Below are 15,895 nucleotides of genomic sequence, written 5' to 3'. Positions count from 1 at the left end.
TGCATGTAAGTCCCTTGGCTGCTTCTGTTTCACGACTCGGCTGCTCTGCCAGCTCGCTTTGGTGGAAGACGCAATCCAGCTGTGTGTGTTTGTTTTAAGCTTTGGAGGTGGCTGGTCTCAGCTCCATCAGCCAATGAAAACAATCATGTAAATCTGTGTGAATGCAGCTCTCTGGTATTTATTTGAACCCCGTTTGCCACAGTCACCCACATACCCGCTGTGATTTCGTTCAGCCTCGACTCTGGAAATTTAGTCGAACGAGCAAAAATGTTTAAAAAGGAAAATACCAACGCAGAGTGAGAGGAACACCTCCTCCCAGCACGGATGGATTAGCTTCAAGAGATGCCATCAGCAACAGCAACTGGTTAGACAGTGAAAAGGGGATGAAGTGGTTCTTTTTGACTTCAGGAAATGTTTCAGATCCTGCATTTAACGATTGTCTGACTATCAGCCATTTTTTTGGCACCACCTCTCCCAAAGCTTTTGAGGAGCGGGTCTTGGTTGACTTACTTTGAAGCGTTTTAGCCAGTTCAGGCAAAGATGTAAAATGCATCAAATTCAGCAAGATGCACTTGTAATCGTGTCTTTCTCAACAGTAACTAGATCAGTGTTACAGGGCTGCAGATGATGACTGCAGCCCTTCATTGGTCGGAACAGATCAATGCGAGCCAATCAGTGAAGTGTTTTCCTCTCAGGGCCCAACTCTCACAGTAACATCTAGTGTTCAAGAGGCAAGAATTCAATGTTTTTTATCACAATAAATGGAGGACGATTTTTACAGTTTTTGATGGAGATGTAGCTGGATGTGGAGTAACATTTTCAAAATCCAGACGTGAGTCTGAGAATCAGAAACCTGCTGAATCCCTTTTCAAGTCAAATTTTTGCATCAGTTGCAAGTAACTGAATTTACAAGTCGCTGAAACTCAAAGATCTTTAATCACTTTTTGTTGTCAGAGAAGACAGAAACAAATTAACGGTCACCGCCTGAGTCTGATGATTTTTGCATCTCATTTTTCACAAACTATTTGCTCAGACTGTCAGGTTGGTCGGTTGAAGATGGCAGTTGGCGTTTGAGGTTTTTATCGGAAGCAATTGTGAAAAAACAGTCTTGAAAAATAAAATTCATCGATAGTGATCGCAAATTAGAAAAAGATGAGATACCGTAAACACTGTGTGTTCGGAATTTTAGGGTCGGTGCAGTTGCATGAAAGGTAATGGAATGATGCAATTAGATGCAAATTCAGGGCTGCGTGAACGGACGCGAAGACGTGTCTAGTGATAGAAAAACATTTAGTCCACAGAGGAAGTACAACGCAGTAATTCATGTAGTACAGGTAGTCCACAGGGGTAAAAGTAAAAAAGAGAAAACGACATAACAGTTAACCCAGCAGTAAATTAATAGTTGCTGAAAGTGTTGTATCAGCAACATGTTAGTGTCAGACTGCCAGTATAGTGGCTGCCTTAGTCAGCAGACTGACCACAGAAGAACTAAATTAAAAAATCACTGTCACGAAACAACGACGATAAAGACCAGGTTCCCCCCGAATAAACACATAAACAGATGAGTTCACCAGCACCAGGTGTGTGTGTGTGTTGTACACTGGCAGAATTTAAAAGTTGTGACACATCGGTAAGAAGCTCAAGTGGCTCTATATGGGAGGAGAGCTGTGTGTGTGTGTGTGTGTGTGAGCTGAAGCTGCTGATACAGCAGAGATACCAGGTGTAAATAGTGCGGGACCCTTCACAGAAGTCAGTCTCCAGTGCACTGCAGAACGAGCACGCACACACACACACACACACACACTAGCAAACTCACACACACACTCATTTAAATGCAGAGCCAAATGCTCTTTGTTGGCGCAGCAAAAGAAACTAATGTTACACTGTTTTGCTGTCGTAAACAGTGACACACACACCTGCATACACACACACACACAGACACACACACACACACACTGTCTAGATGGTATGTTTTCCACTTGCTGATGCTAGAGGAGCTTCCACGCATGGGTGACAAGTGTGTGAGTGAGGAAAAGGAAGAAAGGGAGGAAGAGGAGAAATAAAAGAGAGAGGGATGTGAAGGGTTAAAACAGTTACGAAGGAATCGATACAGAGTGGGATGATGTGTCTGGAAGAGACTGATGCTTGTGGGGTGTGTTAGGTTTTCATCCATCGTTGGGATTAAAGAGGAGGCGGGGGGAGTGAAGGGGAGGACGAGGGAACGGTGAACCGGAGGAGAGGTTAAGCTGCTGGTCAGTAGGCATGAGCTGAAGCCAGGAAGAAGCTCCCTCGGTTGTGCCCTTTAATCTGTTCCTCCCAACAAACGGTGGGGATTTGTTCTGAGCTGATTCCGAAACCTCCCCACCAGTTTACCTCTCCTTTTGGCCTCCAAGGGACTTGAGGTGGCGTTGTTTCGGAGGAACAATTCCCAGAACGAGTCCCAGTCACATAATCCTATTAAGCAATTTTTTTTTTTTTTTTTTTGCGGTTTCCAGATGGCGACTCTGACGTGGCCCAAACTTTCACCCCCCCTCCTTGTTCCTTGGATCAGGCCAACATTGTTATTTAAATTCAAATTAAGCCCTTAGTTTTGCCAAAGAAAGAGGTTTTGACTATAGCTTCTGCTCCTGATACACACACTCCATCACCAGTTTGTAAGGTAGAACAAGCAAAAACCAAAATGCCAAAATGCAGTCCAAAACAAGAGCCCTGCCATAAGTCCTACCTGGAAGAAGGCAAACATGATTTTATCACAGTCCTTTCTTCATATCAGTTGATACAAGTATATAAATACATAACTAGTAGACCAAGAATTGCCTGAGCTGCAAACAGAAAAAAAAAATCAATCTTAAAAATCTTGTAGATGTAAATCCTGATACCTGAACCAGGTGCCGTGAGAGTCTGAACAGAACCGTAAAACCGTTTAATAAGGCTGGAGTCGACACAAGCGGATGTTGTGCTGCCGGATCAGATATTTAGGTGGAGAAGTTATTCTTCTTCTGTTGAATTAAACAAAAAAAAGGAGCGTTGAGGAAAAATGTGTTTTATGTTCCTCAATGAAAGGTATTTAAAAAAAAAAAGTATCGTTTTGGAGTCACTAGTGAAACTCAGGTATTCCACTGACAACAGCCCGAAAAGCATCAGTATGTTTCAAACAAAGGGCTCGTTGGATTCATTTGTATTGATTACCCTTTGTGTGGGTGTCACTGTATTCATTCTCACCGTAATTGTCTCTGTGATCTGTTTTAACTCTGCTTTAACTCTGTTGCCTTGTACGACCTGCTAGTTTTAATATGCTGCTTTGTGTGAAGCACTTTGTAACATGGGTTTAGAAAAGTGCTCTATGAACAAAGATTATTATTATTAAACCGTGTCTGACCTCCCTGTATTTGGGGTTGTGGCTGAGTCTGGACAGTTTGGTAACTTTCCGAAACAGAAAATCCGACAATCGCAGATAGTTTATTTTTGAATTCCTCTCTCAAGCTCCCTAATTTTTAAAATTCTTTACGCCTCGCTCCCAAAACCAAATCCCCGAATGCCTTTGAGGAGAGACCCTCTGAAAGTGTGCACCGAGTCGTCGCATTGAGACCAATAAGAAACACAAGTGCCACAGAGTCGCCGGAGAGAGATCGGAGCGGCGGTGGGATCCATCCAGGAGGAGGCTGTCGTCAAGTTTCTATCCAAACGTGGCACAAATTTTAACTCACAATTGGCCACAAAAAGTCCACAACTGAGCCATGTGGAGAACATGAGTGAAGTATGACATTTATGTTTGTTTCGTGTTTTCTTCTCCCTCGCGTGAAGCTCGTGCAACATCTAAGTCGCATGGGTCATGTACTGTTCTTCGGCGTCGAAACGCTGCCGTTCCCACTCAGGTTTTTATAAAATGCTCAAAATGCAAATTTGCATAAAAATCAGGTGGACCACAACGCGCCGTTTGACGGCAGGTATTTCACCCTGAGTTCGTTTGAAGCACACTGAACCCGTCACTCTGACTTGGGCTTAAAGGAGGAAAGACTGCAGAGTTAGAACCTGCTGGCAGCAAAATGAAGGAGGAGGAAAAGGGAGGAAGAAGCGAGGAGGGAGGAGAGCAGAGTGTGGAGGGGCTGCTTGACGACTGTCGTCAAGCAGCCCCTCCACACTCTGCTCTCTCAAACACACACACTCACACACACACTCGCGCACTCTCTGTCCGTTGGGTTGATGCCATAATGAAGTGGTCCCTGAAATTAGTAAATCCTGAAGTCCTCAGGAATCCAAAACACTGGCAGCCATGTTTCCCTCAATTTAACCCCTTTGTTTCTTTCTGACTTTCTCAGTCTGCTTTTTAGACCCCACTATTGTATATTCAGGTCCAGAATGTTGGACCTGATCTGAAATGGACCTGTGGAAAACCTACCCAAACCCGATGTAGATGAACACATTTTCCAGTAGAGATCGGATTCGAAATGTACCGGAGCACAGTCGGACCTGATCCAAAGGGGACCTGAGGTCGATTGTACCCGATCCAAGCTGTAGTCGATCCGAGCAGGTCCCAATAAAGAGAGAACACAAACACGTCTGCGGCCCGATGCTCCGTCAATCAGTCGCAGCGACAATGGCACGCTTCAGAGCTCCTACTAAGCCCACTCGGATCTACTCAGCTGCTAAACATTCTGACACGCAGACCCAGGAGTATTCTCCGGACCTGGTCTGACTCTTTGCTCCCGCAGAGCCAAGTGGACCTGTGTAGACCTCTGACTTGCAGGTCTGTGGGCTGGAAGGATCAGAAATGGATCCGGCATTTCACAGCTGGTATCAGTCAACTGAGAAGATAGTGGACTGGGTGGGGACGTCTCTAATATACATGCATGGAGATACAGGATGTGTCCTGTATGTTGTACACAATCAACGTCCTGTTTAATTATTCTGCTTTTAAAATCACCCACTGGCCTTCTTGTTTCCATCTCTGTGTACTGGGAATTCTGGGTAAATCTCTGCTGTATCTACCGCTGTCTGCTCACAGGTGACGGGACACTCAGAGTTTGGGACTTGAAGGCCGCTGCATGTCGATTGGCCGTCCCGGCGCACAAGGCCGAGATCCTGAGCTGTGATTGGTGCAAATACGACCAGGTAAGTGCCCACCTTATGCTGCACCTTTGGCTTTACTGTTTACACCTCTCCTTGACAGATGTAGTTGATGTTGAGACTTAGATGTACCGTAGGGGTTAGTACAACTGTCTAGAGGTGAAAATAACCAACTTGACTTCAGGTTCTAGTTCATGTCTCCAGCTTTATTTCAGTTGAAAATACATTTCAACAGGTTTGTTCTGCTTTAAATTGCGTATATCCTGCCTTTTTTGGTTTAAGCTACAGTCCAACAGGTGCATTTTATTTTGCATCCGACTAAGTTTAGTCAGCTTTTAATAACTTGATTTGGGGTAAAAATGCATTCTGAACAGCTCTATTGTTGTTTGAAATACATTTAATTGATGTAGTGTGGTCTTTTTTCTCTCAATCTAGGTTAAAATGTAGTGTTTCTCCAAAAACAACAAGATGGGTTAAAATACAGCTATTTAGCAGACAATTTGTGTAAAATACATTTACTGTCATTCATTTTAAACTATAATATTGTGCCGTTGATGGCGTAGTATCATAGCTTAGAATGCAGTTAATCAGTGTTTTTTTCTAAACACAATGCTCCAGCTCTATTCTGTTCTTTCTTTACATGTTTAAAGAGCTGTATTTCTGTTGAAACGCATTTGAACAGCTTTATTCTGCCTTTTAATGAGCTGTTAAGAACATTTGAATAGATTTTTAAAAAAATTGTTGTGAGTTTTTTACAGAAGTGATTGTTGTTTGTCTGCAGAATATTGTGGCCACAGGCTCAGTAGACTGCAGTGTGTGTGTGTGGGACCTGAGGAACGTACGACAGCCCGTCACTCAACTGCTTGGCCACACCTACGCCATCCGCAGAGTCAAGGTACACACACACACACACACACGGCCTGGTTTCTGTTTCATGCTCTGTCAAATGTCATGTAACAACACTTTGTTCTCAGAATTGAGAGCAAAATGTGTGTGTGTTGTGGCAGAGATGCAGCGCTGGGCCTGACAGCATCAAAACACCCACTTAAATGGGCCTAATAAGATCTCACACACACACACGCACACACACACGCACACATGCACATACACACACTCTCGCACACACACACACACACACACCCACCCACACCCACACATTTGATATGTGTGGGTTTGTGTGTGAGAGAACAGACAGCTGCATAGGAGTCCCTAAACACACCCCAGTTACCCAGATTAGGCACGCGTCACTTCACACACACACACACACAAACACAAATGTCATGAAAATGCAGCGATACACACACACAGACACACATTTAACTGCAAACAGAAACACACACACGCAAACACTCACCCAATCATGGAACTGTCTTGATCAACAGGTGTCGCCAATCGATCCCGAGAACTCAGTCTAAAACTGTGTGTGTGTCTTTGTGCGCGTGTGTGTGTGTGTGTGTGTGTGTTTGTCCGTGTTTGCAAATCTGTCGGCTTGTATGGATTTACTGGAGGGGCAATAGAGGAGGCCAACGGCTTCATGATCAGCAGAAGAAGAGGAAATAGATCAGACTAAACTGAAACACAGACACTTTCCATCCAGCCTTTTCTAACCTGGATGTACTTTTTGTGTTTCTGGTCATCAATGTTAGCAGTAATAGACTTTCACAAACTGTCGTTGTAAATCATCTAAACCTTTGTGCCACTTACGTTCTCTGCGTCTGCGAAGGAGTCTGAGAAAAAAACCCCCCGATCATCTCCGTTGTCTCCTGGGTTATGACCTGAAGGTCTGGAGTTTGAAAGATGTGGACGTTTACCAGGCAGGGTGGTCTGATGAAAGACGCCGCCCCCTCGCGTTACGGGAAACGTAGGATCCAGAGTTCCCAACTTTACATGAGTGCAGTTCTTAATAGCTGGAGCCGTTTTTTTCCCAATGACATGAAAAATAAAACTTCAGTAATGTGGTTGTCAGGTCTATTAATGGGCCGGTTAATCAGCCAGTAAATGCTTCTTCATCGGCAAATACACTCCAGTGTAAAATAATTAGGGCCATGTAAAGCGATAAATAGCCGTGCCGATGTGTCAGTAGCAGCGTACATGTCAGCCCATGAGTAACGAGAAACTTCACGACAGAAAAATCCCAATCTAGTCTTCACACAGTGTCCATCTGAGAGCACTGGTCATTTTGGTAATGTACCGTGGGCGCAATAAAAAAAACAAACAATCCACTGCACTAAAAGAAAGGAAAAGAAAACCACAACAAGTCTAAAGCATCTGTATAATGATTGTTTGTTATGTGTTTATGCTTTAAAAAATGACTATCGACCAATAGTTATCAGTTATCTGATTTTCTGATTTCTGATTTCTAAACTTCCAAATATCGATATCAGTATTGTCCAGTGTCAGTCCAGCTATGTGAATAATTCTGCACTGAAAGAAACAAACCAGAGGGAATCTGCTCTTTCCGTTCAGTTCTCTTTTTTTTTTTCCAGCTGATAAAATACCAATTCAGGTATAAATGCCTGAGTGGAAACGAGACAGAGGTTCAAAGAAAAGCAAACTGCTCGTGAATACATTAGAGGAGAAACACTGACCATGAAGCCCGTGTTGAAGTGTCCCAGCGTTAGACGGAGGGCATTGGCAGAAAGACGCAGTTCTTCCCCGAGGAAATGATCTGCCACATCGCCACAGCTGCTCGGAGTCTTGTTACGTTTGTTATATGTTTGTTTTATGGGTTTTGCTTTGGTAACAAATGCCTTTTGCTGATGATACCGGTAAAGCAGCTGTAACTTGAAATCAGCGACAGAGAGAGAGAGAGAAAAAGAAGAGAGACAGCAGTAGAGAGAAAAAGTTTGAAATGAGGCAGAGACTCGGTTTGAATCGACCTGATTAGAAAGGTGAAACTGTCAGGAGCAGAGAGGGGGAACAAATGAACGAATAAATGAATGCAGGGGAGCTTGGCTGACAGTCAGTGAAATTCCTCTCCGTGGACCCTTCTCCCCCCACTGCTGAGGGGGAAAAAGGCTGAAAGCTCTGCTCTGCCTGCTTGAGGCTGTGTCTCACTGTGATGGGGGGGAAAAAAAGCCATGTTTTTTAAACATTTGAAACACTTTTTTTTACAAGATGAGGGAAAACGTCCAGCTCCGGCTCAGCAAAATCAAAAACAGCTCAGAACAGATGAGAAGGTGGAACTCCCGCAGTCCCTGAGAGTCCTCCGCGTTTCGTTTTTATTTTCCCCGACAGAGCAAACTGTAAACAACGCTGCAGGTCTTCTGCTTTGTAATTTGTATTTTAAAAGGAACAGTGCAATTGTGTCCTCTGAGGCCCAAAAAAAAATCAATGCCGCTTTCTTCTTTTTATGATGTCCTTCAGGGACCGCTGACCGTGTGCGGTCAATAATCCCGGGTGCACAATTATTGAAGCAAGTCAACCTACATATTCTTAAGCTCCTGCTATCATCTAAAAAAATTATAAAAAAGGGCTAGGGTTAGTTTGTTTTGTTAATTTTCTGTCTCCTGCTTTTCTTTATTCTGTATTTTTATTATAACAATTCTTGTGTTTTACGTTGTAATGATTTATGCAACGTCTCTAATGTTTATGGTTTTACCAAATCTTTGTTTTGGGGGAATCCACTATCTAAGGCTTTTATCTGTTTTCATGCTTTTTGTTTAAGTTCGAAATTAATTAAAAATGAAAAACAAACAAGCAAAAAATAACCTTAGAAACAAACCCTGCAGGAAAGTAGGCAACAAAACCAAGCTACTGATTTTATCAGCCCCCTTTGATGACCTGAGCCAAATGGCTGGTATCGACGACAGTGTGTGACCCCAGTGGTTGCATAACGTCTGCAGCTAAGGTTTACAAAAGGGCGGGATCCACATCGCCTGGAAATCCCAGCAGCCAAAAGGCTGTGTTCGAGAGCACCAGCACTGTTACGGTCCCACTGTCTGTTGGTGAGGGACCAGGCTAGTCTAAAGGCCTTAATGTACCTAATGTAACCTGAGATTTGAGGGGCAGGCTGTTGTTGTTCGAGATGTTTTTTATCGTGTGTGTCCCGTGATGATTTTAATAAAGGGTGTGTACCCATGACGACCGGCTGGATTATCGCGGTGAGTCAAAGTAACTGAAACAAATTGATCTTAGACAACGCGTCTCAGCTTTTGTTTCACAGCTTCCGTTTATCGGCCCGTGAATGTGAGCGAACACGTGGCTCTCTCTTTGGGAAATCATCGAGCATAGAGATCGCCGTCGTATCGTTTTCCTGATTTAACTTTTCATTCCTCTCCCCGCAGTTTTCTCCGTTCTGTAAGACGGTCCTGGCATCCTGCTCGTACGACTTCACCGTCAGGTAGGATCCCTTCTTCTTCTTTCTCTCACGAAGCGTTGCCCTCTATATCTTTTTATCCCGACCGTAAAGCACTTTGTAAACTTTGCTTGGCAGAACTTCTTCGGATTAAGTTCTCACTGGCCCCGTGGGCGGTTGTGTTTTGTCACTTAAAAAAAACACCGCGAGCGCTCCAGTCCATCCTTCGAGGTTGTTGTGTAACTCATTTTACATTAATGAGCCGTGGAAATGAAGGATGTTGTACAGATTTAAAAGTGTCATGTGTTTGCACAAAGTAATTTATAGTAAACATTAGAGGGGAAACACAAGCAGAAACCCCGGGGAGCTTATTCAAACATCTCTCAAAGAAATATCACCGTGACACACTTAAACAAATAACCCTGATATTGATTTTACTCCGCAGCCCTTTTCTTTTTCCTGGAAGTGCTGATACGTGGATGACCTGTAACGTGCTGCATTTCTCTCATGCACAAGTTTGACTGTTCGAAACCAACTTTTCTAGAGGTTGAAAGACTTAGTCGGTGGATGTAGTCCGTGCTCCTTTTTTCTTTCAATTACCAACCAGAGTGGATGGATGGTGTCATCCTAGAAGACGCCGAGTAATAATGTGTGACAAAGGGAACTGGTGTGGGAGATGGAGAGAGGGCGCGAGAGGGGGAGAAAGAGATGGAGACGAGATGAGCTGTTCCCTCATCGCGCTGCAGAGGGTGAGCCAATAAAATCGGTAATTTCAAGCAAGGCCGCCTTTGTGTTTCTTAAGGGAATATGCTGCCTCTTAATCTCTGTCCATCGCAGCGGCAGCCCAAGATTCCCCATGAAGTCCGCGCCGTCTCTCTATAAAACCGTCGGCGAATCTGCTTTCACCTTTTGTGTCTCTGTTTTTAGGTGAGCAGATAGATGAATGACGTCGGGCGCTGGGAAACTGTGACGGGCATTTTTCTCTATTTCGTAGATTTTTATCAATAATGAAAGATTGTTACGGAGCGATGACGTCAGAGGCCATAAAAGCTTTTCCCTCACTGAAAACTTGAATTTGAATGTTTTCCTCTAAAGCTTTTCTTCAGTAGAGGTCTCGTGTATAATTTAACGGTGTAGGTTTATTTTTACAGCAGTCAGAAGGGATTAAATCTTCAGTCATGATAGAGGCAATTTCACGTACCGATTTCAACATCATATCTTTGTACAATGACACAAAAGTACGTTTACTTATTCAGGCCTTCCTCTCATCTTTGCTTTTTCCTAGCGGATTACTGTTGAAATTACTGACGAAACCGTCAAAGAAAGAGGAAGAAAATTGTCTGACCTTAGCCCCTAGCGATCAGAAACAACATTTTCAACCTTCTCCCCGATAAGTTGGTTTTTGTTCCATCGTTTGGCTTGAATGTCTCTAAAGGGCTGAGTTCAACTGCTGTTTCTGATGAGACACTAAATAAAGATGGAGGCATGACTGGTGACAGGCTCAGAGGGATGATGCTAAAATAAATGGCAGGTGTTGGATATATCGACGGGGCGGGGGAGAGAGACAGAAAGCCAAAGGGAGAGAAGGAAGGCTGAGAGATGAATGCGTGTCTGTGCCAAACCTTGTGTTTTATTGATCTGGGCTTCCACTGGCTAAAGTACTCCATGCTGCGTACTGGTTTCATTGGAGGCTGCCCTGACACACGCACGTGCTCACACAACACACACACGCAAGGCACACTCACACACAACACAACACAACACAACACAAAACACACACCCACACACAACACACGCGCACACACAACACACACACACACTCACACACAACACACAACACAACACAACACAACACAACACAAAACACACACCCACACACAACACAAAACACACACCCACACACAACACACGCGCACACACAACACACACACACACTCACACACAACACAACACAACACAACACAAAACACACACCCACACACAACACAACACAAAACACACACCCACACACAACACACGCGCACACACAACACACACACACACTCACACACAACACAACAAAACACAAAACACACGCACACACAACAGGCACACTTCTATCTTTGTAAGGACACTCGTTGTCATAATGCATTCCCCAGCCCCTCCCACAACTACATGCCTAGCCCCACCCCTGACCCTAACCTAAACCCGATTCTAACCCGAACCCTAAAACCAGGTCTGAACCCTCAAACGGCCCTTTCAAGGTGTGAGGACCGGACAAAATGTTCTCACTTTCCTAAAATGTCCCAAAACTCAAACTGGTCCTCACACTGCATAGCCAGTGTACACACACACACACACACACACACACACACACACACACACACACACACACACACACGCACACACACACACACACACACACACACACACACACACACACACACACACGCATACACAAACACACAGTGGGAAATCGCCACCTGCTAGATTCTGGTAGACTTTTGCCAGCGGCTGCTAAGAAACAGTTTTAAGGTATGAAAACAGCATCTTTGGTAATGATCCCCTGAAACACATACGAAATGTACCAAACAACAATTATTTTTGTTTTCCAAGAAGAAGCCCGGAGGCTGCAAACAAAGTAAAAAGATAGCTGGCATAAAATGAATGCATAATAAATCCTCTTAAATCCTTTATTTGTGCAGGGGAAGTTTGCTGAATACAAATGCTTTGTTTCAGCATCAGTCTCCCTCCCTGTGACGCAGTCACGCATTCACACCTTTTAACCGTCCGGTACAGAGCAGTCAGAACTTTTTTATCTTTAACCTTAAGCCACATTGCTGTCTGGTCTGGTCTGGTCTGTCTGCCTCAGTCTCAGTGTTTCAGTCTCAGTCTCAGTGGCAGGCAACTGTTTTCATCAAACAAGCAGTAAAAAGCCTCCGTCCACTGCCTGCTGGCAGACAGACCCAGTCGGGGACCAGCTGGTGAACGTAGTGGAGCATTTAGCAGCTGGAGAGCCAGATGTTTCCCTAAGGAGCCGGTGGAGACCAAAACCAGAGCTAAAAGAGAGGGAGTACTGGACTTAGATCCATCAGGTGACACAGACGCCAGATCCAGACGAAGGACCATGTGGCTTTGTAACAGCTGGATGTGGAAATAAGCAGCTGTTTGCTCACATTCGTCATAACAACTTTAGAAAGCAGTCACCAATCTGCCTTGATGATGTGAACTCTGAAGACAATATAAGTTTCTCTCTGACAACTCTTTCTCAGTGGTTCATGAGAAAATCAGTGCACCGTGCGGATGCAGGGGAACCTTATCTGTACTCTCAGTCTTCCCCTTTATTAACTCGCCCACTGTCCATCCTCTGAGACAATCCTTAATCCATTCATTACTGCTGCGGTGAAACGGTTTCAGCGGGTTTACTTCATTTAGATGTTATCTTAATAAAACATTGTGAATGGGACTGAGCCAGGACTGTAAATTACCCACCAGTGTCCTATGTGTTTGGACTTTCTTCCATAGAAACCTCGCTGTTTGCTTCGTGTTGCATAAACCAAGCACGCGGGGTATCGAGCTAATTATCGCCTATTCGTAACCCGTGTCCGTCCTGAGATTGAGCGTGTGTGTGTGTGTGTGTGTGTTCATGTATGTGTAAACCCTCTAAGCATCGATCATGACTGACTGCAGGAGGCTCTAATCACCTCATTAGCAGGAGACTTGTCTTTTTACATCATTAGCCATTAGTCTCTTCTTCATCTGTTGATCAGCAGCCTCTCTGCACTTTATAACTTTTGCCGAATCTCATTGTGATTATTAAAAAAAAAAGAAAAAAAAAGCTGCATCCTAGCGCTGAAACGATTAATCAATTAATAGCTTAATCGATCAATAGAAAATTATTCATCAACAATCTGATATAAAATCCATGTTTTAAGTCTTTTTTTTCAAGCAAATTTGCCAAACATTTGCTGTGTTTCTATTGTATTTCTGACATTTTATAGACTAAACGATTAAACGATTTATTAACGGAAAAAAATAATCAACAGAATGATCAGTGATCAAAACAGTTGGTTGCAATCATGTATTATATGATTGCTTTCATGTTGATACACTGTAGGAATAGTGTACTTTTTATTTTCTACCTTGCCTGAAACAGAGACTAGCCCCGCCAACATCACAAAGACTCACACTTCTGTGCAATAAATCATTGAAGGAAAAGTTTGACATTTTGTGAAATACGATTACTCGGGTTCTTGTCTTGTCTTAGATGCAAAGATTGATGCCACCAAGCCGCCGCCAGCAGCCGGCTAACTTAGCTTAGCACAAAGACTGAATCCGGGGAAACAGCTAGCCTGGAAGGGATATTTCACAGCACAAATGCCAGATATCGATATTTACTATCTTGTTCTTGTGTTTGATTTTAGACTTTTTAAAACCAATTTGTTTAGATGCCTAAACAGTGTGTGTGTGTGTGTGTGTGTGTGTGTGTGTGTGTGTGTGTGTGTGTGTGTGTGTGTGTGTGTGTGTGTAACAGAGTGCTTGTTTAGGTGTGAGCTCTTGTTGCTAAATTCCCCCTAAGTGCCACTTAAAGGTTCTGGAGCGTAGTTGTCACTCGTCCGGATGATCAGATGTGAAGGTTTATTAAGTCTTGAATCTGAGTGGCCTCACATCCACCTGTTGGCGCGTTCAGCTTGTTACACCTCCCACTGTGTAAACTCAGTCTCTCCACACACACACACACACACACGTACGCACGCCTGCTTCTATGTGTTTAGGACACTGGTTGTAACACACACAAAGAACAACACATGAATGCACTTACAGTTCACTCAAATGCAAATAGAGCCGCTCTTCCGTGGCCACATATGCATGTAGACGTGCAGACAGAGTTCTATTAATCCTTTTTCCTCCCTGGTTTCTGCTCACCAACCCCCCTCCCTTTCTCTCCTCTCTCCTCTGTGTATTTAGTCGTAGTCTTGGATCATTGTGGGAGATTTGACCATTTATAACTGACAGATACCATCCGCAGTCTTTTTCTCTGTGACTGGGAGGCACAAAATGTTGAAGTCTGTCATCATTCACCGCTGTGTGTGATGCTGCACATTTATTTCCTGTTGTTTTGAAACAAACTTTGATTGACCGACCCTCAATCCTTTCTGTTTTTGATGTCGTAGTGCAGTTAACTGCCTTTTTCCAGAGAAACTGACATGTAATGAACCAAGTTGTGCCACACGAGGCCATTAAATAAACAAATAACAGCAAGAAAGCACACAACTCTGCCGAGACTGCACGACCCTCTAAATTTACCTCAATAATAAAAAAAGTTTTGAAGTGTTTTAATCTACATCTGGACCCAGGTCGGGTTAATGTCAGGAAAGATCATGGTCATTGTTAAAAGAGGACACGAGAAACAAACGGCAGGGACCAGTTTCAAAGTGGCCTCCTCCCGGATTCATTCTGCAGTGCCGTAATAAACACTGCTACTTGCACATTTGCTGTCATAGCTCGTGAATTAATTGAATTTCTATCGCTGGGTCATGCACATACCTACGCCCAGCTCACAGAACGCCACCAAATTCATACGAGCCAAGACAAATGGATGCCTTTCCAAACAAGAGAGAATCCAAAAAACAGAGAAGCAACCTAATCATCTTTCACAATTTAAGTCCCAAGTCGAGCCGTCTCTGTCTACAACAAAATTCATGAGTCACTGATAAAATCGAATTACTACATAGTACTGGAGAAATCAGAAGAAATACTAAATGAATTTTCCATCTTCTTTTCCAGACTTTTGAGACAAAGGTAATAAACTTAACCACATTAGAATTAAACAGCCACTCCACTTTTGATCGTCTGTACATCAGAGTACAGCCAGGGTTTTGTTGAGCCATTTTCATGGAAAATTAACTCTCTTATACATCATAGTTTGTACAGCACAAAGGAAAGCATGACTCATTTTCCACCTCCACCAAAATCACAGCTCACACAGTCTCTTTTCCCCCCGCATATTAGTCCGGAGGACGAACAGCCAAAGGTCTTTGGCTGCTTGAGAGACGTTTGCGTGCCACCGGAGGTCCTTGTCAAGTAAAGGTGGAAGGTCTTAGACACTGGGAGCAATGACTGATGGTAGCGTTTTTCTGTTGAGGACAGTCTTGTATTTGCAGCGACATTTGAAACTGAGACTTTGAGGCCACGTTTTCCGTTTTTTAACAGCAGGTTATGTGTCTCCTGTTTGCTTAAGATAACACGCTCTCCCCCCGTTTGCTGCACAGCAGCCTTGTGTACGAGTGTGTGTCTGTAGGACTCTTAACATTAATGCCCCTTGAAATTAAAGGCACCAGTGACATCAGTTCACGGGAGGATCAAATCACACACTTTTCTAACTTTCTTTCTGCTTTATCTCAAAAGGTTTGTTGACACTTTCTCTTACTTTCACAGGCTTGGTCTTCTATTTATTTATTTTTTTACCTCATATCCTCTTTTTTTCTCTCTCAGCTGTGACTAAATGAGTTTCATAGTAAGAGGGAGACACACACACACACACACACACAC

General features: G+C 43.6%; 1 protein-coding gene across 4 annotated transcripts in view; it reads left to right on the top strand.

Moving 5' to 3' along the window:
• The window catches only part of pex7 (peroxisomal biogenesis factor 7), a 52,029-nt gene that overhangs the window by 16,119 nt on the left and 20,015 nt on the right, over positions 1–15,895 (top strand). For all 4 annotated transcript variants that reach the window (XM_040125127.1, XM_040125126.1, XM_040125124.1 and 1 more), the window contains exons 7-9: positions 5,006–5,112; positions 5,849–5,962; positions 9,354–9,409. In XM_040125127.1, coding sequence (XP_039981061.1) covers positions 5,006–5,112; positions 5,849–5,962; positions 9,354–9,409 — 277 coding nt within the window. The remainder of the gene's footprint in view (positions 1–5,005; positions 5,113–5,848; positions 5,963–9,353; positions 9,410–15,895) is intronic.

This window comes from Xiphias gladius, chromosome 4 (genome assembly GCF_016859285.1).
Source record: "Xiphias gladius isolate SHS-SW01 ecotype Sanya breed wild chromosome 4, ASM1685928v1, whole genome shotgun sequence".
Classification (NCBI taxonomy): domain Eukaryota; kingdom Metazoa; phylum Chordata; class Actinopteri; order Istiophoriformes; family Xiphiidae; genus Xiphias; species Xiphias gladius.
The sequence above is the reverse complement of the archived record's forward strand: the minus strand, read 5'-3'. Positions and strand labels throughout refer to the sequence as shown.